This window comes from Ornithorhynchus anatinus, chromosome 13, assembly GCF_004115215.2.
Source record: "Ornithorhynchus anatinus isolate Pmale09 chromosome 13, mOrnAna1.pri.v4, whole genome shotgun sequence".
NCBI classification, from domain to species: Eukaryota; Metazoa; Chordata; class Mammalia; order Monotremata; family Ornithorhynchidae; genus Ornithorhynchus; species Ornithorhynchus anatinus.
In genome coordinates, this window is record NC_041740.1 from 32,815,610 (window position 1) to 32,836,860 (window position 21,251).

The window sequence follows — 21,251 nt, forward strand, 5'->3', positions numbered from 1 at the left end:
TGACTGCCCTCTAGACTGTAAACTGTTGGTGGATTGGGGAACGTGTCTATCACTCTTTATATTGTACCTCCCAAGTCTTGTACAGTGCTCTGCACACAGTAAGCTCTCAACAAATACCATTAAATTGATCGATTGTAATGGATCTCTGGCCCTCCTTGGTGAGCAGACTCTGAGCTGCTGACCTCATGTCCCATTAAATCACCCCTGTCCACACTGAGATGGGTGATTTCAAGGGTCCAGGCACATGCCCTTGGCAAGGGCACAAAGATAATGAAGGCAAAGAATTGATCAAGAGGAACAGGCCCATGGCAAGGGAGTTAGAGACCCTAGATTCAAGTCCCAGCTCTACCATTAGCCTAGGGTAACTTCCTGAAGGTCCTACAACTTATCTGAACTCCAGCTTAATCCCTCTCTAAATTAAGAATAAATAAACCCCATCACCCAGGGGTGCTTGAGGGACAAAATACATAATTGGGAAAGTGCTTTGGTAAAAAGTAAAACCTCTCTACAAATTCAAGGAATTATCATTATTATGTGAGATGGTGCAATCATAGAATCAGAAATAAAACCTGCCAAAGAGCGTCTAATTCACCTCCTATCTCTTAATCCTTAAACCCCAGGCAGATGGTTGCCCACCCCGAGGAATATTTCTTGTCCATCTCTCAATAGACTATTCACATATATTAATTCTAAAAATTCAAATGGATTCATCCTCTCTTTCTCAAGGCTGGGGGTTCTGGGGTTCTGAGGGTGTGGAGATGCTTCATTTGTGGAAGGTGGAGAGAAGTAGCATGTCCCAGTGGGAAAAAGCATAGACCTAGGAGTCAGAGGACCTGGGTTCTAGTTCTTGCTCTACCAGTTGCTTGCCATGTGACCTTGGGCAAGTCTCTTAACATCTCTATGCCTCAGTTTCCTCCACTTTAAAATGTGCCTACCTGTCCCCCCTCCTACCTAGATTGTGAGTCCTAAATGGGACATGGACTGTGTCCCCACTAATTAAGTTGGACCTACTCCAGCACTTAGAACAGTGTTTGCTGCATAGCAAGTGTTTAATGAATACCATAAAACAAAAACAAAAAACATAGTATTAATTTGCTGGATCTTCCAGGAGTTTGCACTGAGGTTTGGTCTAAGAGAGTCAGAGAGTCAAGGCAACATATGGGTTGCTTTCTTTGGCAGAAAAACTTGAGACTCCTCATCCTCCTCATCTTTCTGCCTCCTCCATCCTTCATCCTCCTCCTCCTCTCTGAGAATGTGGGGCAGGCCCCCCCCCAAACCCTGGTCCCGGTTTGGGAGAAGAACTGCCAAAGATGCCCTGGTGAACTCCCAATTCCACAGGCCTGGGGCTGTGAGCTCAGAGCTCAGGAAGTCAGCACCAGCCCATGGCTCATAAATCCCACCTGCATTCCAGCCGGGCAGGTGTTGGAAGTCCGGGGGCTCTCAGCCAGGACTGTTGGAGTCAGGAGAGCAGAGGAAAAGCAAGATAGCAACTGGCCCCTGCCTTCCCCCAGGGGATCCCTTGAGCCCAAAGCTCTGCCATCCTTCCACAAGCCAAGAGAAGTCAGCTTCTTGTGTCTTTTACATTTTTGTGTTGTACTCTCCCAACCGCTTAATACAGTGTTTAGCACACAGTATGCTTCCACTTGATTAATCTGCCACTTGCCTGCTGGATGACCTTGAGTGAGTCACTTAACTGCACTGCACTTCAGTTTCCTCATCTGTAAAATGGGGATTCAGTACTTATTTTCTCTCCCTCTTAGATTGTGAGTCCCCTGTGGAACAGGGACCATGTCCAAACTGAATATCTTGTGGTGACCCCAGGGCTTCGCACAGAATTTGGCACCAGTCCTTGACAAATGTCACAATCATCATTTAATGAGTGTTCATTCAAATGTGTTTAATGAGTGCTTATTGTGTGCAAAGCACTGTACTAAGCACTTGGGAGAGTACAATACAGCAACAGACAGACAGTCACTGCCCATAATGAGCTCACAGTCTAGACAGCGTTCCAATGCTGTCCCCTTCTGACACCTAATTTCTGCCTTTCTCCTTGCTATCCTCCACCAAGCCCTCCTTTTTCAGCTGAAGTGGATGGGCCAGTCGGGGGCAGCTGCCTTTGAGTTGCAGGGCAGAAGGGAGCCTGATGACAAATCACATATGCCTACTTAAGCCAGGAAGCTGCCGGCTCATAGGAAAATTGCAGAGTTCTCCCTTTTGTGGCTTCATTGTTTTCGCAGCAGCCGCGGGGTGGGGTAATCCTGGCTATTGATGCCCAGTCACTCGGGAAAGCATCCTTCATTGCATCTGACTCCTTTGCCTGAGCCTGCTGGAAAGCTAACTGGGCAGGAGAAGGTCTCAACAATGAGGGCACTGAAGCTGAAGTTCTCTTCTGCCCAGGGAGGAGAAGGAGGAATGCAGAATTCCCATTGGCTTTTGGATGGGAGATGGCAGACTCCCCTCCCACTCCCAGAATCTCTCCTGCATGCAGTGTTTGGATAGGACATAATTTCTCACCTGCCTGGAAATGGGCTCAGGGAGCTCTTCAACCAGTATCCACTTTTCAGAGGTTTTTGGGTTTTTTTATGGTATTTGTTAAGTGCTTAATATGCAAGTGCTGGGGGAGATCCAAGATAGGTTGGACACAGTCCATGTCCCACATGGGGCTCATTGTCTTAATCCTCATTTTACAAATGAGGTAACCGAGGCACAAAGAAGTAAAGTTTTTTGCCCAAGGCGACACAGCAGACAAGTGGGGGAGCTGGGATTAGAATCCAAGTCCTTTTGACTCCCAGGCCCGTGCTCTATCCGGTAGGCCATACTACTTCTCAGAATTGTCAGCATCATGACCTCTTGACCATAAAAATGAGTTCTGTCCCGGGGGTCCTAGTGAGGCTATGAGGATTCACTCTGCTGTAATCTCGAGGCACCTGGACAATGAAACAGTAGCCCTTTTTTCCCCTTCCACTGTATTTTCTTGTGCTAGTTTTCACTCTTACCCTTCATGCTCTCTCCACCCTCCTCTTCCTCTGATGATGATGGTGTTTGTTAAGCACTTGTTATGTGTTACTAAGCACTGGGGTAGAAATGAAATAATCATGTAGGACACAATCCCTGTCACATAATGAGGCTCACAGTCTTAGAAGGAGGGATAACAATTATTGAGTCCCTATTTTACAGACTGGGTAACTGAGGCACAGAGAAGTTAAGTGACTTGCTGCCCTAGGTCACATAGGCTAGTGTCAGAGCTGGGATTAGAACCCACATCCTCTGACTCCCAGGCCAAGATGTGCTCTCTCTCTCCCACATATCCTACCTTCCCACTGCCCTTCACTTTTCCTCTATCCATTCTTTTTTTCCCTCCCCGATTCCTCTTTCTCCTCCTTTTCCAGCCTCCCCTGACACCTTAAGTGAATTAATCAGTGGTATTTATTTTGGATTTATTGTGTGGAAACCATTCAGTACAGGGCTTAGTAGAGTATTGCAAGAGGATGGTACAACAGAGTTGGTAGACAAGTTCCCTGTCCACCAGGACCTTACAGTCTACAGGGGGAGGCAGACATTGAAATAAATTACTGATATATGCAGAGAGAGGGGTGAATATCAAGTGCTCAAGGGGTACAGGTCCAAGTACATAGGCGATGGAGAAGGAAGAAGGAGTACGGGAACTGAAGGCTTGGGGAAGACGTCTTAGAGAAGATGTGATTTTAGTAAGGCTTTGAAGGTCAGTCAGTCAATTGTATTTATTGAGCGCTTACTATGGGAGAGCACAATATAACAGTCACATTCCCTGCACAAGCTGGGAAGAGTGATGGTCCTGTTAAAGCTCCCTCACATACACACACTTCACACATTTTGGGTAGTCCCAAGGTCTGCTTGCAGCTGGAGGCTGATTGTTCTTCCCTTGTGCCCAGGCCAAAGGGGGCCGACAGGGCTCGGGTTTCAGCGTGAACCTGCTACGTGTACAGCGACAGCAGCCCGCAGGAATTCCCTGCCGCCAGCCAGTTCGGCACAGAGTTTGGTCAGCTGGGCGCATCCCAAAGAAAACATTGAGTTGCTCATTGTCATTTGGCTTGGGCTAGCTCTCCCCGCCCTGCCACCCTTGGAGTGTTTGTCTGAAAAACCTGATGAAGCAAAATGACAAGGCTAAACGGTGGGAGCCTGACATCTTTCTAACGTACAGTTTTTCAGAAGAGATTTGGAAAGAGAGAGGAGATGGTTTTAAAAAAATGGATTTCATTTATTCATTCAATCATATTTGTTGAGCGTTAACTATGTGCAGAGAACTGTATTAAGCACTTGAGAAGTACGGTTCAGCAACAAATAGAGACAATCCCTGCCCACAACGGGCTCACAGTCTAGAAGGGGGGAGACAGACATTAAAACAAGTTAACAGGCATCAGTAGCATCATTATAAATAAATATAATTATAGATATTTATAAAACAATAAAAATAAATCGAATCATAATTATAAATATGTACATATATACACAAGTGCTGTGAGGCGGGGTGGGGGGTAGAGCGAAGGAAGCAAGTTGGGGTGATTGGGAGGGGATGGGGAGCAAAGGAAAAGGGGCACTTAGTCTGGGAAGGCCTCCTGGAGGAGGTGAGCTTTCAATAAGTCTTAGAAGGAGGGGGAGTGTGCTAGTTTGGTGGATTTGAAGAGGGAGGCCATTCCAGGTCAGAGGTAGGATATGGGCCAGGGATCGATTGGAGGGCAGGCGAGAATGAGGCTTAATGAGAAGGTTAGCACCAGAGGAGCGCAGTGTGTGGGCTGGGATGTAGAAGGAGAGAAGGGAAGTGAGTTAAGAAGGGGCAAGGTGATGGAGAGTTTTGAAGCCAGTAGTGAGGAGTTTTTGCTTGATACTGAGGTTGATAGGCAATCACTGGAGATTTTTGAGGAGGAGGGTGACATGCCCAGAACATTTCTGAAGAAAGATAATCCGGGCAGCAGAGTGAAGTATAGACTGAAGTGGGGAGAGACAGGAAGTTGGGAGATTAGAAAGGATGCTGATGCAGTAATCCAGTTGGGATATGATGAGTGACGAGAATGAAGTAGGTCTTCCCATGTCACTCCTGTTCCCTGGGAGAAGCAGCATGGATTTTCTGAGCAGGAGGGCAATGGGAGAGTTTTTGCTTAGGAAGACTTCCCCTGCCTGATTACAGCAGAGCGGCATAGTAAAAGGAGCACAGGTCTGGAAATCAGAGGACCTGGGTTCTAATACTGGCTCTGCCACTTGAAAAATGGGAAGTCAATATTCATTCTCCCTCCTGCTTATATTGAGAGCTCTGGGTGGGACAGGGACTGTGCCCGATCTGAGCTTGGCAGATAGGTAAAGCTTAATAAATGCCACGATTATTATTAGTGTCAGTTACTTTCAAAAATGGAGATGACCATTTGTTTAATACATTTAAAGTGGAAAAATAGAGTATTGGCCTGTTTTTTTTTGTTTTTTTTTTTATGGTATTTGTTAAGCACTTGCTATGTATCAAACACCATTCTAAGCATTGGGGTAGGTACAAATCAATTAGGTCAGACACAGTCCCTGTCCCAGAAGAGGCTCAAGGTATCCCCATTTTACAGTTGAGGAAACTGAGGCACAGAGAAGTTAAGTGATTTACCCAAGATTACACAGCAAGCAATGGGCAGATCTGGGATTAGAACTCAGGTCCTTCTGACTCCCAGGCCCATGCTCTTTCCACTAGATCATGCTGCCTCTGGTGAGACAGAACTCAGGCTCTAATAGCCTCGAAAAATTTTTAGGAAGCCCTATGGGGCCAGTTTTCTCCTCCCTGCTTATGGAATGGGATCATAGGAAATAATCAGAGAATAAGAAGATGGCCAAGCCATCTAGAGAGCTCATCTCATCCACTGTCTTGGAATAACACCCAGGGATCATAAGGCCACACTGCATGGAAGTCCTTCCTTAGAGCTAACCTATACCCATTTTGCTGCTGCCTAAGATCACGTTCGGGTCTGTCTTCTGGCCTGAAGAGAGCAGCTGGATATCTTTTCTTTAAGCTCTGTCGGTCAAGTGCTTTGAAGTCTTCAGAAGGAGGATGCTGCATAAATCAAGGCTTTTGTTTATTATTCAAAAGAATGTAGCTTTTGAAGGATAGAATAAAATATTATTTGAGCTTTGCTTTGATATTAAATTCTGGTATACTGTTGGCTTTAGTTCAGCATTTGCACAAATGTCAACTTAAATTGCCACAGCCCAGAATTTCCTGCCTTATTTTGGGAGGCCTTCCATGGGTTCATCTTCATTCTGTTGAATCGTACTCTCCCAAGTGCTTAGTACAGTGCTCTGCACATAGTAAGCACTTGGTAAATACCACTGATTGATTGATTGATTCCCCTTGGTTATTCTTCAATTGAAGATTTCCTCTTTCTCCATTAAAGGATCAACCAGTTGATGGGGTTCACTGAGCCCCTACTAGGTTCAGAGCACTGTACTCAGAGCAACTACAATCCAACTCGAAAACTTGATCCTTGCCCTCAAGGAACCTACATTCAAATGAGGTAAACAGAAAAACAGAAATTAGAGATAGCAGGAGCAAGAGAAAGAACTCCAGGACTGTTGATAGCAACAGCACTTAAATACATATCTTTAAGTTAATATATTATAAATTATTTGTATATATTAATGTCTCTCATCCCCTCTAGACTGTAAGCTCATTATGGGCAGGGAACATGTTTTCTAATTCTGTTGTACTGTACTCTCCCAAGTTCTGCATGTAGTAAGCACTATAAATAAACTGACATTGACAATTAGAAAGATAAGTGCAAATTAATATATTGAGACCTATTTATAAATTTGTGGGCGTGAAGTTGTAGCAATGTAAGGGCAAAGGGCAGCTGTTCCAAGCAAAGTTCCAAGCAAAAAAACAGAACTCCCTCCCCTTTCATATCCGACAGATGATCACTCTCTCTACCTTCAAAGCCTTATTAAAAGCACAACTCCTCCAAGAGGCCTTCCCCAACTAAACTTTCGTTTCCTCTTTTCCCACTCCCTTCTGTGTTCCCTTGCAGTTGGATTTGCGCCTTTTAATCACCGCACCCTTGGCCCCACAGCACTTATGAACATATCTGTAAATTATTTAATTATATTCATGTCCGTCTCCCCTCTAGACTGTAAACTCCTTGTAGAGAGGAATCCTTTCTACTAACTCTGTTACACTGTACTCTCCCAAGCACTTAGCACAGTGCTCTGCACACAGTAAATATAGTTCAGTAAATATGGTTGATCATGATGATGATGGTATTTGTTAAGCGTTTACGTTATGCCAGGCACTGTACTATGCGCTGGGGTAGATACAAGCAAATCGAGTTGGACACAGTCCCTGTCTCATGTGGGGATCACAGTCTCAAACCCCATTTTACAGGTGAGGTAACTGAGGCACAGAGCAGTGAAGTGTCTTGCCCAAGGTCACACAACAGACAAGTGGTAGAGTTGGGATTAGAACTCATGACCTTCTGACTCCCAGGCCCATGTTTCATCCACCACGCTATGCTGGTAGACATGATCGACTGATTGCTGGATAGACATTACTAAGTATGATTTATTGTTGGGTAGACATGAGCTGAGAATTGATTGATTGGAAAAGTGAGCTTAATCCAGCAATGTCTCCTGGAAGAGATTAATTTTCAGAAGGGTTTAGAGGATGGAGAAAGCAACGATCTGGCAGATGTGAGTGGGACTGGAGTTTCAGGGTAGAGGAAAGGCATGTGCAAGGGGATGGTGACAGGATGTGAATTTGTGTAGGGCTACTAGTGTTGAGTTCCCACTTACACGAGAGTTGTTTTCAATCCAACTAGAGGACGGGATTATGATTTCAGTCTGCTCCTGGGCAGGAAGGCCCTGTGACTGACCAAATGCTCCTGTCTGCCATTTTGTAATCCTGGGATGGTGCCCTTATTGCCGAGGAGGCATGTGAAGGCTCGCTGTGTCAAGGGGTTTTCCCAGCCTTGGCTCCAGCTCCTAGATGGTGGTGTCTTGGGAAACGGAGCTCATTTTAATTCACTTTGGCCGTGTCTCCGCAGCTCATGTGCTCGTCCATCCAGAAGGCCCTGTTTGAGGAGGAGGACCATGTAAAGAAGCTGCAGCAGAAAGTGGCCACCTTGGAGAAGCGCAACAAGCAACTCCGCGATCGGGTCAAGAAGGTCAAGAGGTCACTGAGGCAGGCGAGGAAAAACAGCCGCCACATGGAGCAGATGAACCGGAAACTGAGCGAGAAACTGACCGCCTCAGGAGTCCAGATCCCCCACGTCAGCTCCCTGAAGCAAGGGAATACCCATGCCGCTTATCTTAAAGTCTAAGGCGAGAGAGACAAGGGGCTCAGAAGCGAGACCCGCTGGGACTTTAGTCTTAGAATCACTGTTTGAGCTAGGGCAGAGGCTGCTGGGCAGCCTCAGAAAGCTGAGGAGCTTAGACGTCACATCCGTATCAATGGGGCATTAATTATTAATGTAGTTTCTCTATGTACAGATTTGAAAAGCCTATAGAGATATTTTTATTACACACTTGGTATAGTCCGATTTTTAAAGCTGGGGCAGGGCCGGCTTCTTGGTCTTTGTACCCCCTGTCCTTTCTTCAACTCCCCTGACCAGCTCCGGTCCTAGGCTCTGGGCTACTGAGACCCAGGCAGGGAAGAGAAGGGGTTGGTTTCTACAGTCCGCACAGCACAACAGGATCCAGGAGCTCCAGCAATCAGTCATTCAATCGATGGTATTTATTGAGGGTTTACTGAATGCAGAACACCATACTAACTGGGCTTCAGAATCTTCCCATCTACTCCATTGCCAACTGAAATCTGGATTTATGTTTTCCCATCCACCCAAAGCTGGAGAAAAGAGATGAGATGGCACCGGGAGGGGCTGAAGGGTTGTTCCTGAGCCCCAGGGATAGGCCTGGATTGGGGAACTGGGATCAGGGCATTCAACCTCCAGAAGGCAAAGGGGGTGGCGCTTAATGATGAGAAACGAAAGGGTTCTGAGTTCCAATACTTCCTCAACCACTGGCACACTGCCGGGCCTTGGGCAAATAAGTCTTTTAGCTTGATGGTCCCTTTGTTTAAGTGCCTGTAAAACAGATCAGTGGAATAGAAAAGTGGCCAGAGGCTCCAACAACTGTTACTCTCCAAAGTGGAAGTTCCTAGATAAGTAGAATCTTCCCCACAACCCCACAGACTATTTTTCCCTTGTATTAGAGTCATTTCAACCTCCCGCTGCCGTGGCAGGTTAGAGAGTGAAGGTAGGAAGTACAAAGAATCACACTTGATTTCCAGAAACAAAAGAGCTGAAAATGGCTCCCATTTCTCCTTCAGTCCCCAAACTTCTCTTTCTGTTTCCATTTTGTGTAATCAATGACCACTGTAGCTAGAGAGGATCTGCCACCTATAATTCTACCCATCCACTGCTGCCTCCTGAATCCCCAGTTTAGAGGCATCTTCATAGGAAGTACATCATATGGGGCTGGATTCTCCCTGCTCTGCCTGGTCAGTCAAGCTTTCTCCTTTCCATGTTGAGATCAATCAATTGTATATATTAAGCACTTACTGTGTGCAGAGCACTGTACTAAACACTTGAGAGAGTATAAGCAACAGAGCTGATACATTTCCTGCCCACAGCAACCTCACAGTCTAGAGAGGGAGATCCCAGAATGTACTTTTTACCATTATGGGGTCTTGCTTACCCATGGTCCTCCAGAGTGAACAAATATATCCCACAATGTTCCAGTCTTTTTCTTTGGTGTGAACTCCAGCTGATTGGGCTCACCCTGCCCCATCAACCCACCTATAGTCCAACACCCACATACCATAGATTCTCTTGCACTTACACATCTCCTTTCTGCTGTACTACCTAAGTAGTATAGTGCTTTGCAACTATAGTGCTATTTAAAGTCCAATGCTTGAATGGTTAACCAATGCCAGGAGGCAGATTTTCCGGTGAGCCCTGTGCAGGTTGTGAAAGGTTGTTTCCTCTCTTCTAGGGTCCATTCTATAGTTGAAAAGGGGGTTGCATTTCTCAAGAAATCTGTAGCACATAAAAACAGTTAACAGATGGCATGTTAGCTGTTACAACCTGTTGAAGGTGAACTGAATGCCTAAGGGGCAGTTGCTGACCAATCACATGTCTAGAGTTGTAGGAGCACAGGTCAATCATCAATTGAGGGCCCAATTCCCACCCGTGTATTCTTCCCAAGCAATTAGTATAAACCTCTGCACGAAGCACCAAATAAATGCCATTATTACCACTGTTGTCTGTCACCTACCTGTAACCATAACTCTAATCCTAGCCCAACTCCAACTGTAACCTAATCCTTGGATAATCTGTGCCCTCCTCTTAAGATGGCCCTAACCATAGTATGAATGAGGATTTCTGATTTAATGCAATTGATGGCGGGTTGATTTTAAGGGGGAGAAACATTGGTGAGAGCTGTCTGTTGTCAATTGGATTTGAGGGTTTTAGTTTGAAGCAATGTATCATCCTCCATCTCTCAATTCTCTTGTCTACCTTCCTATAGCTATTCTAGCCCTGCTGAGCTCAACTCTAGGGTCTCTGCCCTGAATCTTGCCATTCCTGTGCAGAACACACTTTGTCCTTCCTGCTTTGGGAAAAAGCAGATGATGAATGCTTGCCAGAAAGTCCAGCTTGATGATAATAACAATTGTGGCATTTGTTAAGCGCTTACTATGTGCCAAGCACTGTTCTAAGCACTGGGGTAGATACAGGGTAATCCACTTGTCCCACATGGGGCGCACACTTTTAATCCCCATTTTACAGATGAGGTAACTGAGGCACAGAGAAGTTAAATGACTTGCTGGAGGTCACACAGACAAGTGGCGAAGCCGGGATTAGAACCCACGTCCTCTGACTCCCAGGCCTGTGCTCTTTCCACTAAGCTACGCTGCTTCTGATTCTTCCATTAGACTGTGAGCTCACTGTGGGTAGAGATAATGCTGTCTTCTATAGCACTCTCCTAAATGCTTAGTACAGTGCTCTGCATACAGTTGGTGTTTAACAAATACTATTGATTGTTTCTAGGTGGCTTCAGCTAAAGGTAGTTTGATTACCTGGCCCAAGAGGGCAGGAGATGGCTTTGTGGGAAAATTTCAGTTCCAAGTCTTCTGGATTTGACTCAGTCACAGGCACGTTGTTGTTGGTGATGACAAAGTCACTGGTATGAGGGACCATGGATTCCAGGTTATTTTTTCTCCCTGGAGACCTTCACTCCAAGAGTCACAGTGGAGTCTCCTCAAGGGGAGCACCCCTGCCCAAATCTGACTACATACTGGAAAGGGAGAGGTATCCCCTTTGAGCTCACATGGTTGGGTTTTTTTTTGTGTGTGTGTGTGCTTTCTCAATAAATCAAAAGTCACTCAGACCAGACCTGCGAGGTGAGCCGTGTTTCTTTCTCGACAGGGAGGCCACAAGCTTGGAAGCCATTATATGGGGTAGAGGAGTGTAACTGAGAGAGCAGGGACTAGAGAAGTCTTCTGCCAACTGGTCCTGCTGTAAACAGAAGGTAATGATTCTTCTCCATCCTCTCAGGAAAAAAATGGAGGACTGTCTTTATCCTTCAGACCCTTTACTCAGAGGGACTGGGGAGTGGGGAAATACGATCCAGTTTACCCTGTGGGTCAAGTCAGTCTCCTCTAGATTGTTCGGGTATGAGAGGTCACAGAAGAAGTGTCCAGAGCTATGAAGAGCAAGAGACAGACCGAAGGAGGAATCACCCAATAACAGCAGGGAATCAAGGCGATGGATCTTGAGTACCGGACCTAGTGGGATCCATTTGGAGAGATGGAGCAACTTTGGAATATCATCTTATAGTTGCACCTTGAAGATATGGGCTAAAAAACCTAACTTTTCACAACTGTCATTTATCCATGAGCTACATAAAGGACCGGTGACACACATTTTCCTGGTTGTAGTTTCATTTGAGCCTCCATTTCTCCTCTTTTTTTTTTCTCCAGCAGAAATTGAACTCTAGAGCCTCCAGCAGAAATCTGACAGAATTTTTTTTTTCCTCCAGCAGAAATCTGAGTGGGTTTTTAGTTTCCCAGTGAGATCAGCTCAGGGTCAGTAAGTCCTGAGTGAAAAACTTTAGAAAATGCCTCTGATACCCTGATCTCTCACTGTGAAGGTAACTGCCTTCTCTTGGGAATCCTACATTTTAATCCTGATTCCGCCACTTGCGGCCTGTATGACCTTCTCTGTGGCTCAGCTCCCTCATCTGTAAAATGGGAATAAGATACCTGTTCTAAGTCACCCCCTGCCTCTTACTTAGGCCCTGAGGGACAGGGACTCTGACTGATCTGATTACATTGTATCTACCCCAGAGCTAAATACAGTGCCTGATACATAAACCACAGTTATTACTATTATTAAGATTATTATACTTGTCCTGATTTGTGAATCCTACATTGTTGAAGAGCATGAGAACTACCCTGGGAGAAATCCTTGCCAAATAGGAATCTTTAAATAATGTCTTATTTCATTTTCTCAGCACGGGACTAGGTTGAAAACCAGGGGTCAGGCGGGCGGGCGGCCAGAATGGGTTTCAGCTTGCTGATGCCAAGAATGCATGAGAGTAAGTGGAAATGCCCCCTTGGATATCTCATTTGGTTGCTGAACAGACTCTAGGCCTAGGAGTTTTCTAACAAGGGTTCATTATGCAGACATGTACACCATTGTATACCAAGGATGGCAAGGGTCTACTGGAACTGGGGGGGCTCCAAACTTCCCCCTCCTCACCCCACAACTCCACCCCTGTCCTTGCACTCTCTGGCTCTTCCCTCAAGATTATCAAGGCTTCTTACTGCTTCAGAGCCGATTATCGGGGGTCAGGCTCACAATTCAACAGTTGGGGGGAAATAGTGAGTATTGTCTAGTGGAAAGAGCACGAGCCTGGGAGTCCCTGCTCCTCTACTTGTCTGCTGTGTCACCTGGAGCAAATCACTTAACTTCTCTGTGCCTCAGTCACCTTAGCTGCAAAATGGGGATTAAGACTGTGAGCCCCATGTGGGACATAGGTTGTGTATCTTGTATCTACCCAGGGCTTAGTACAGTGCCTGGAACACAGTAAGTGCTTAACAAATACCATAAAAAAATAGAAAATGGAAGCTACATGGTCAAGTGGAAAGAACATGGGATCGGTACCCAGAAAATTCCAGTTCCAGTGCCAGCTCTGCTGATGATCTGCTGGCTGATATTTGACAAGCCACTTGACCTCTCTAGGCTTCAATTTTCTCATCTGTAAAATGAAGATGAGGTAGATTATGAGCCCCTTATGGAAAAGGAGTTGTGTCTGATGGAGTAGTTGAACTGTACCCCAGCATTTAGCACATAGTAAACACTTAGTAAATGCCATAATTAAAATACTATGACACCTTGACACCTTCAAAGGAAGTGTCAAAGCTGAGATGGCCAGTTGGCAGAGAGGGTTGATCCAAAGCTTTCTGATGCACCTTCTCCTCTTCAAACCCCTCACCAACATTAGGAGAGAGAGGCCGGGGCTCTCCACTACCCTTCCATATGTGTAGTAGTAGTAACCGCATTTATTAAACCCTTTCTGTGAACAGAGTACTTTACTAACACACAGGAGGGAATTAGGGTCCTTTTCCCTGGGTGGCGGGGAGGGAGGCCAACCTGTTCATCTTGTATCTACCCTGGTGCTTAATACCATGCTTGGCACATAGTAAGTGCTTTTTTATTATTACTGCTGTCATCATCATCATCAAAGGAGGACAACGAGAGTACATACGTTTCTGCAGTAAGCTCTCTCTCCTTCTTGAAGGTGGTGCTGGCATCTTGAAATCCCCTGGCACGTCCTCAGTTTCCATATGTTGGGAAAGAGGCTGTGAAAATGATTATGCCACACAGCCCCTCCATTTCTAGATCTCATACCTCAGCTGGTGTTTATTTAGATCGGGGATCCTGGCCTTCCTCTGTGGCTCTGAAAGCAATGGTGACTTCTTTAGTTATTGGGGGCACGAAACTTGGGTTGTCACATGTTGGTAGGCAAACTTTTCTTGGCAGAGCATCATTGTCAACACCAAAGCTGCGTTAAACAAGAATTGTGATCATGTATATAGGATTCCTTCTTGATTTCTGATGAGGGTTGAGTCTTATCTGCCCTTCGAAGGTTCTGTGGTGGTGTGTATGATGTGTGCATGAATGTCTGTGTATAAGCATGTGAGAGTATGTAGAAGTTTGATCCTGGTTTCAATCTGCATAGAATTGAACTAAATTCAAATCCCACCAACCATGGTATTTCCCTGTCACACTAAAGACTTCTGTTGTTGGCAAAAAGAGATGCTTGTTGAAATGTAAGTTGAGGAATACGGCACCGGCTAAGAAGCATGAGTGCCACATACAGATCTATAGGTAAAATGTGAGTTCAGCTGCTCATGAAGTACTTGATTCCCTTGGCCCATCTAGACAGAAATGTCTGCAGGTGGAGGAGTGTTAGCAAATTGGTAATAGTGTTGGGATTGGGAATCGTGGTGGATAGGGGCTGGTGACCTTTCAGTCTGAGGGAGGAGGTGTGTTTATGTTGGTTTATAAAGTGGTTAGGGGAAAATTTTGGTTGGGAAGGAAAGTGTAGTTGGGCTACAGAATTCCAAGTTGATTAAAAGCTTCACTAAGTTTTCTTCTTCCTTCATTATGCAAAAGAGAAAGTATCAATTGAATAACTGTCTCTGGTGGGTTGGTTAAGCTTGTTTGAAGTCTTCGTTCTGAAAGTTCCCATCCTCCTGCTCTCTGTACTCTGGTCCAATACAAGCAGCTTGCAATGTCGGCATCGGCTTCTTTTCCCAGGTGTTTTTCCTGGTGGCTCCAGGCCCAAGGTGCCTCCTGAATTTCAGAAGGGAATTTGGCTCTTCCCTCTCCTCTTTCAGGTTGTTTAGCTGAAGGACTGGTTGCTCTCCAAATGACATTTTTGTAAGATGAAGTATGCTCCCACTTCTGAGGGAGTTGGGTTTCCATTTCTTGGTTTTGTCAGTTCCTGGAGATTATGCTCATGTTTCATAATCTCCTGGGTTGGTTTTGGGGTTGGTGGATGGGGGAGGAGGAATTGGGGATGGGAAGGGGAGGAGAGGGAGAGCGACAGAAACAGCCCTGTACTGATTTCATTCCCTGCTCTGTCTTCCAGAACCAAGACTTCATTCCCCTTTCTTGCAGTCATCTGTCCTCTAAGGAGGAGCTTCTATCATTTGGATCATCAGTGTTCTGTGGATCTGGCAGGAGGGGACAGGTATTTGTGGACCCTTTTCATAGACAATAGCTCCAAAGTCTCCTGGAAAGACTGATAGTGCCTGGTTGATGAGCAGAACCCAGAATACACAATGTGCAGCACCCATACTTGAAAACATATCCAGTCAGTGCTTCTTCTAGATACTGGGATCCCTGTATTTCACACTTGAATGGGTCCAGCCAATCATTTAATTTCCTTTTCTGAGAGATTGACAAGCTATGTAGATGGGAGGTAGCAAATGATACAAAGGAAGCAGAATGTCCTTGTGAAAAGAGCACAGGCCTGAAAGTCAGAGGAGCTGGGTTCATTCATTCAGTCATTCATATTTATTGAGTGCTTACTGTGTGCAGAGCCCTGTACTAAGCACTTGGAAACTACAATAGAGACAATCCCTGCTCATAGGGGGCTTACAGTCTAGAAGGGGAAGACAGACATCAAAACAGGTAAACAGGTATCAATATAAATAAATAGAATGATAGATATATACAAATATACATAAGTGCTGTGGGGCCAGGGCTGGAGAAGAGCAAAGGGAGTGAGTTGAGGTGACATGGAAGGGAGGGGGAAGCTGAGGAAAAGGGGGCCTCTAGGAGGAGGTGTGCCTTCAGTAGGGTTTTGAAGGAGGAAAGAGTGATTGATTGCCAAATTTTAGGAGGGAGGGTGTTCCAGTCCAGAGGTAGGATGTGGGCCAGGAATCGGCGGCAAGACAGGTAAGATCGAGGCACAGTGAAAAGGTTAGCACCAGAGGAGCGGAGTGTGCTGGCTGGGCTGTAGAAGGAGAGAAGGGAGGTGAGGTAAGATGGGGCAAGGGTGATCTTTGAAGGCAATAGTGAGGAGTGTGTGCTGTGCACTGAGTAAGCGCTCAATAAATACAATTGAATGAATGAAAGGAATTTTTGTTGTCTAATCCCTACTCTGCCAATTGCTTGTTGTGTGACCTTGGTCAAGTAACTTATCTTCCTTGTGCCTCAGTGTTTTTAGCGGTAAATATGGAGATTCAAAACCTGTTTTCCCTTCTAGACTGTGAGCCTTATGTGGATCAGGGACTGTGTCCAACCCGATTAATTGTATCTTCCCCAGCCACTTGAACAGTGCTTGACACATACTAAGCACTTAAATACCACAAATTGCAATAAAATCCCCAAGAGGAAGACAAGTGGACTCAGCCCCACTCCTGCTGGTCATATGTAGTTCATGGACTCTAGGCCTGAGGGTGATAGCTAAAGGCAGACCATACCTCATATATTCAGAGCATGTTAAAAACACTTTTTCCGAAGTGTTTTCACATCAATTTTCTCATCCTCACACCATCCCTGTGCAGAGGGGAGACTCCAATGTTACTACCTCTATTTTTAGGTGAAATAGCTGGGGAACAGAGAGATTAAACAACTTGCCCGAGGTCACAAAGTGGTCCAGTGGCAGAACTGGGCTAGACCCTAGATCTCCTGCCCTCCAACTCCATAATACTTCTACTACCACATGATGGGATCGATGCAGAGAAACAGGGAGCAAGTAGAACCTTTGTAGATGACCCCATAAAGCTAAATGAAGGTCCAGTCTTTTATCTTGTCCAGCCCTCTGCTGCCAAGAAAAATTGCTTTCTTTTCTTTCCTTAATAATATCAGTTTAATCTTCCTGACTGTACATATCATTATTATTATTAATCATTCATTCATTCATATTTACTCAGCACTTTGTGCAGAACACTGTACTAAGTGCTTAATAATAATAAACCCTTATTACATGCTAAGTGCTGGGTAATCTGTGTGTGTGTGTGTTTGTAGGAGCCCTGGGACCCTAAACTTCTCCACAGAGTCAGAAAGAACCTGAAAACTACACTCTTACTCTTCTTGTTGCTAACTTATAGGTTTTGCTTTATTTTTTATAGTTTTTCCTTACTTGCTTGTCCTCCATTCCCCTCCGCCCTCCACCTTTTTTATGGGAAGTCCTTGGCAAGCCATAAACTATGTCTGAAATCATCTCAGGTCATTCCCCAGAGCTTAGAGCACAGTCAGTGCCTCACAAGGTCTGGAAATATTAATAAACAGAGAATAATAGTAATGATAATCATGGTATTAAGCACTTATTATGTGCCAAGCACTATACTGAGCACGGGGGTAGATACAAGCTTATCAAGTTGGAAATAGCCTCTGTCCCATATAAGGCTCATTGTCTTAATCCTCATTTTATGGATGAGGTAATTGAGGCCCAGAGAAGTTAAGTGACTTGCTAAAGGTCACACAGCAGACAGGTGGCAGAGGCGGCATTAGAACCCATGACCTCTGAATCCCAAGCCAATGCTCTTGCCACTAGGCTATGCCTCTTGGATAGAGCACAAGAAGTCAAAAGGACCTAGGTTCTAATCCCAGCTCCACCACGTGTCTGCTGTGTGTCTTTGGGCAAATCTATTAAATTATCTGTTCCTCGGTTATCCCCATCTGAAAAATGGAGGTTAAAGACTATGTCCAACCTGATTAATTTGTAGCTACTCCAGCACTTAATACAGTGCCTGGCACAGTAAATGCTTAACAAATATCATAAATAAATAAGCATCACACTTTATGCTTGAAGTTAGGTCCTTAATCATTGCCTCTAAAACCCTAGATAGAGCACATTTCTACTCCTCTCCAGGGCACCCATTCCTACTTTCTCCCTCCTACTCCTCTCCTTCTTCCCTTTCTTCCTTTTTCCCCTGTACGCTAGACAGAGGCAGGAGAGTTCCAGAATCCTGATCAGTGACACCTGGGCCTGGCCCTCTGATTATCACCCGCCTCAGCTGTTCACAAGGCTGGAAGACAGGTTTCTGAGAGAGTTCCAGTTTTGTGAGTTAGCCGGTAGGGAAAGAAGCTCAAAGAAGAGCTGGGGAAGCCCTCATATTTTGGGGTGCTACTAAGTAGAAACTCCCCATCTCTCCTCCTCCAGTGGGAAAAATATGCCAGGCAGAGGTCAGGGGTGAGGGCAAGAAACTGCAGGATATTTGTGCATTGTGTGAGGCAGTTAGCTGACAATGAAACCAGCAATTCCTCCTGCATCTTCAAGCCTGTGAAGGGAGTTGCCCCTCAAAATTAGGAAAATGTTCCAGCCAACAGTGCCTCCAGGCCCCAGAAACTCTTAATGAAATCCTACAAGTGTTTCCTCGGAGGCCGAGGCCGTCTTCGGGATTTGCCCTCAGGCAGAGACACTAACAGCCTGTGAAAGGGTGGCTGGGAGCTGTTGTCCAAAGGTGGGGTTTATGCTGGGCCGGACACCAGTGGATTAATCGCGTGAGGCTCTGAGAAGGACAACAAGCAGGGGAGAAGCAACGTGATCCAGACTGCCCCTGTGAAGGGAGGTGAGTGCTCAGCTGGAAGCCTCCAGCATAGGGGCCTGGGGTGGGGAGAGAGGGCAGCAGGAGGGGCTGGTGGGCTCTTTTGGGAAGTACAGGAGTTGGGGTGGGGGTTAGTGGGCTTGGGCCAGGAATCTCAAGAGGGAGGAGGAAAGGCGCCGGGCTGGGCAGTCCTCTGATGTTAACAACATAACTATTAAGTGAGGGGAATTGTAATGGAGGTGGCATTGTTGGTCTGATGATCAGCACAGGATCGGGGCAAGCCTGGAGCTGACAGAAAATGGACTTTACCAACTCTCTATGGAAACGTTGCGTCCCCGGGATAATAGATAATAAAAGGGGAATGAGAGCCTTGGAAGCATTCCTTATAAACTTCCAAGGCCAAATCCCGGTTTCCAAGTGCAACTCAGAACCCCGGCGACGTACGTGGAAAATACAGTTCTCCAGTACAGGATATGGTGCTTCTTAAAAATGTTTAAATGGCAGTCAGTTATTCTTTCAGAAAGGAAGGATTTTGGCTTCATCCGGATGTTGTTGGAAATACACTGGCAAAGGGGGAATCCAGATGGCTGAGGGGGGTTTGTTCTTAGCAGAGGAGGATGTAGAGGAATAGAACATTTGATGCCTGGAGAAGACTCGTCTGTTTCTCTGGCATGGTGGTCATGCAAAGAGACTCGGAAGAGGAAAACAGTGGCAGCTTTGGCGTGTTGTTCTTGGACATGAGTGGGATGACTTGGTGAGAGGGCTATCCTGAGAGAAAATGTGACCTGTTTGCTACACATCTGGGGAAACGAGACCCTACCAGTACTTGCCTGATGCCATCGGAGAAGCAGCGTGGCTCAGTGGAAAGAGCATGGGCTTTGGAGTCAGGGCTCATGAGTTCGAATCCCAGCTCTGACACTTGTCGGCTGTGTGACTGTGGGCAAGTCACTTAACTTCTCTGTGCCTCAGTTCCCTCATCTGTAAAATGGGGTTTAAGACTGTGAGCCCCATGTGGGACAACCTGATTCCCCTATGTCTACCCCAGTGCTTAGAACAGTGCTCGGCACATAGTAAGCGCTTAACAAATACCAACATTATTATTATTATAAGTGCTTAGCATAGGGCTTTGTACACAGTAGGCAATAAACACCATGTGCTGGACAGGAACTTTGCTGCTCTGAACTGCCACTGTGTTGATAATGATTATTATGGTATCTCTTAAGAACGTACTGTATCCTAAGCATTGTTCTAAGTGTTGGGGTAGATACAAGGTAATCAGGTTGGGCACAGTCCTGTCCCACATAGGGCTCACAGCCTTAATCTCCATTTTACAAATGAGGTCACTGAGGCACAGAAGTTGAGTGACTTGCCTGAGGTCACACAGCAGACAAGTAGTGGAGCAGGGATTAGAACCCACATCCTCTGACTCCCAAGCCTGGTGCTCTTGTCATTCACCTTCAGCATCAACATATGCACATATTCAATTATTCATTTGGTCTCTTCACCCCAATATACCATTGTTACTAACTACTGCATCCTTGCTCCTGCTATATTTACATGATTGACATCTGCTGCTCCGCTATGCCCACAGCAGGGATCATGGTTTTGGCACATGGTCATTTTTACCAGAACAGTAAGCGCTAAAATACCATGGACTGATTTGACTAACAAATTCAATACAAACCAGTGCAGCCAGAAGATCCCGCCTGGTTAGAATTTTGCTTATGAACCAAATCTTTAAGAAATGTGACCTAGATAACACTGTAGCATTCTTTAAAGATTGTTCTCTTGACAAAAAGGTCATAAAACTGGAATCCCCAGTTTTCTCTTCATCTAATGTGTAGTTCAATAAAAGTTTTGAATGAGCCCAAATTCAATAGTCCATGTATTTAAAATAACATCCAAGTCATCCACCTAATGAAAATTGGAATCTCACAAGGAGACCTAGTTCTCCCATTTGTGAAGCTCATGTTCAGCTCTTAGATTTTATGCAGGTAGTATTATGGAGCCTCAGATCTGACTGATTTAAACTTCAGGTGTCTACTGCAATAAGCATCTTCTTGCTTTAAAGGACCAAGAAGCTCCCAACCTTATGTTGGGAGCTTCATTTGGTTGCCAAAAACAGCCTTCTAACATGGCTGTACAAATTCCACCACTTTTCAATGGGAGGATGATGACCTGCTGAAATAACATACAACTATTTTGAGGGGTTAGATCTCTGGCAGATGAAAGCACATCGACCACTGGGCAAACTTTCTACCTGTGCTGGACCCATCTTCTCTCATTTTGAGGACATCCAAGGAGAGCTGAGTTGGCCCCAGAAAACCTCTTCTTCACAAGTTCCAATGAAACGAGGGACACCGTCGTCTAGAGCTGGTTCTTAGTCCCTCAATGAGTGATCCAAGCTGGTGACCTGATGGCCCTGAGGGGTTGGCAAGGTTCTACACTTTTTCAACATATGGGTTGAAAGGAGGGTAAAGCTGATCCCAAGAATTTCTCCCAAAGTGCAGTGTAGTCTGGCAGCTAACGCAGTATTGATATTCATAAACATCAACAGGCATTATGACTAGCCTACACAATTTTACACTAACCCAAACAAAAACAACAAAATGCAGTATTAATACTGACAAATATTAGCAGTCATTATGACTAGTGTATGCAACTTTACACTAACCCAAACAAAAAC

The 21,251-nt window shown here is 45.4% G+C and overlaps 1 protein-coding gene across 1 annotated transcript in view; it reads left to right on the plus strand.

The window, feature by feature from the left end:
* CCDC3 (coiled-coil domain containing 3) overlaps positions 1-10,254 on the plus strand; it is a 34,990-nt gene extending 24,736 nt beyond the window's left edge. The window contains exon 3 of the mRNA XM_001515666.5: positions 8,043-10,254. Coding sequence (XP_001515716.2) covers positions 8,043-8,318 — 276 coding nt within the window. The 3' untranslated portion in view covers positions 8,319-10,254. The remainder of the gene's footprint in view (positions 1-8,042) is intronic.
* Positions 10,255-21,251: the final 10,997 nt, after the last annotated feature.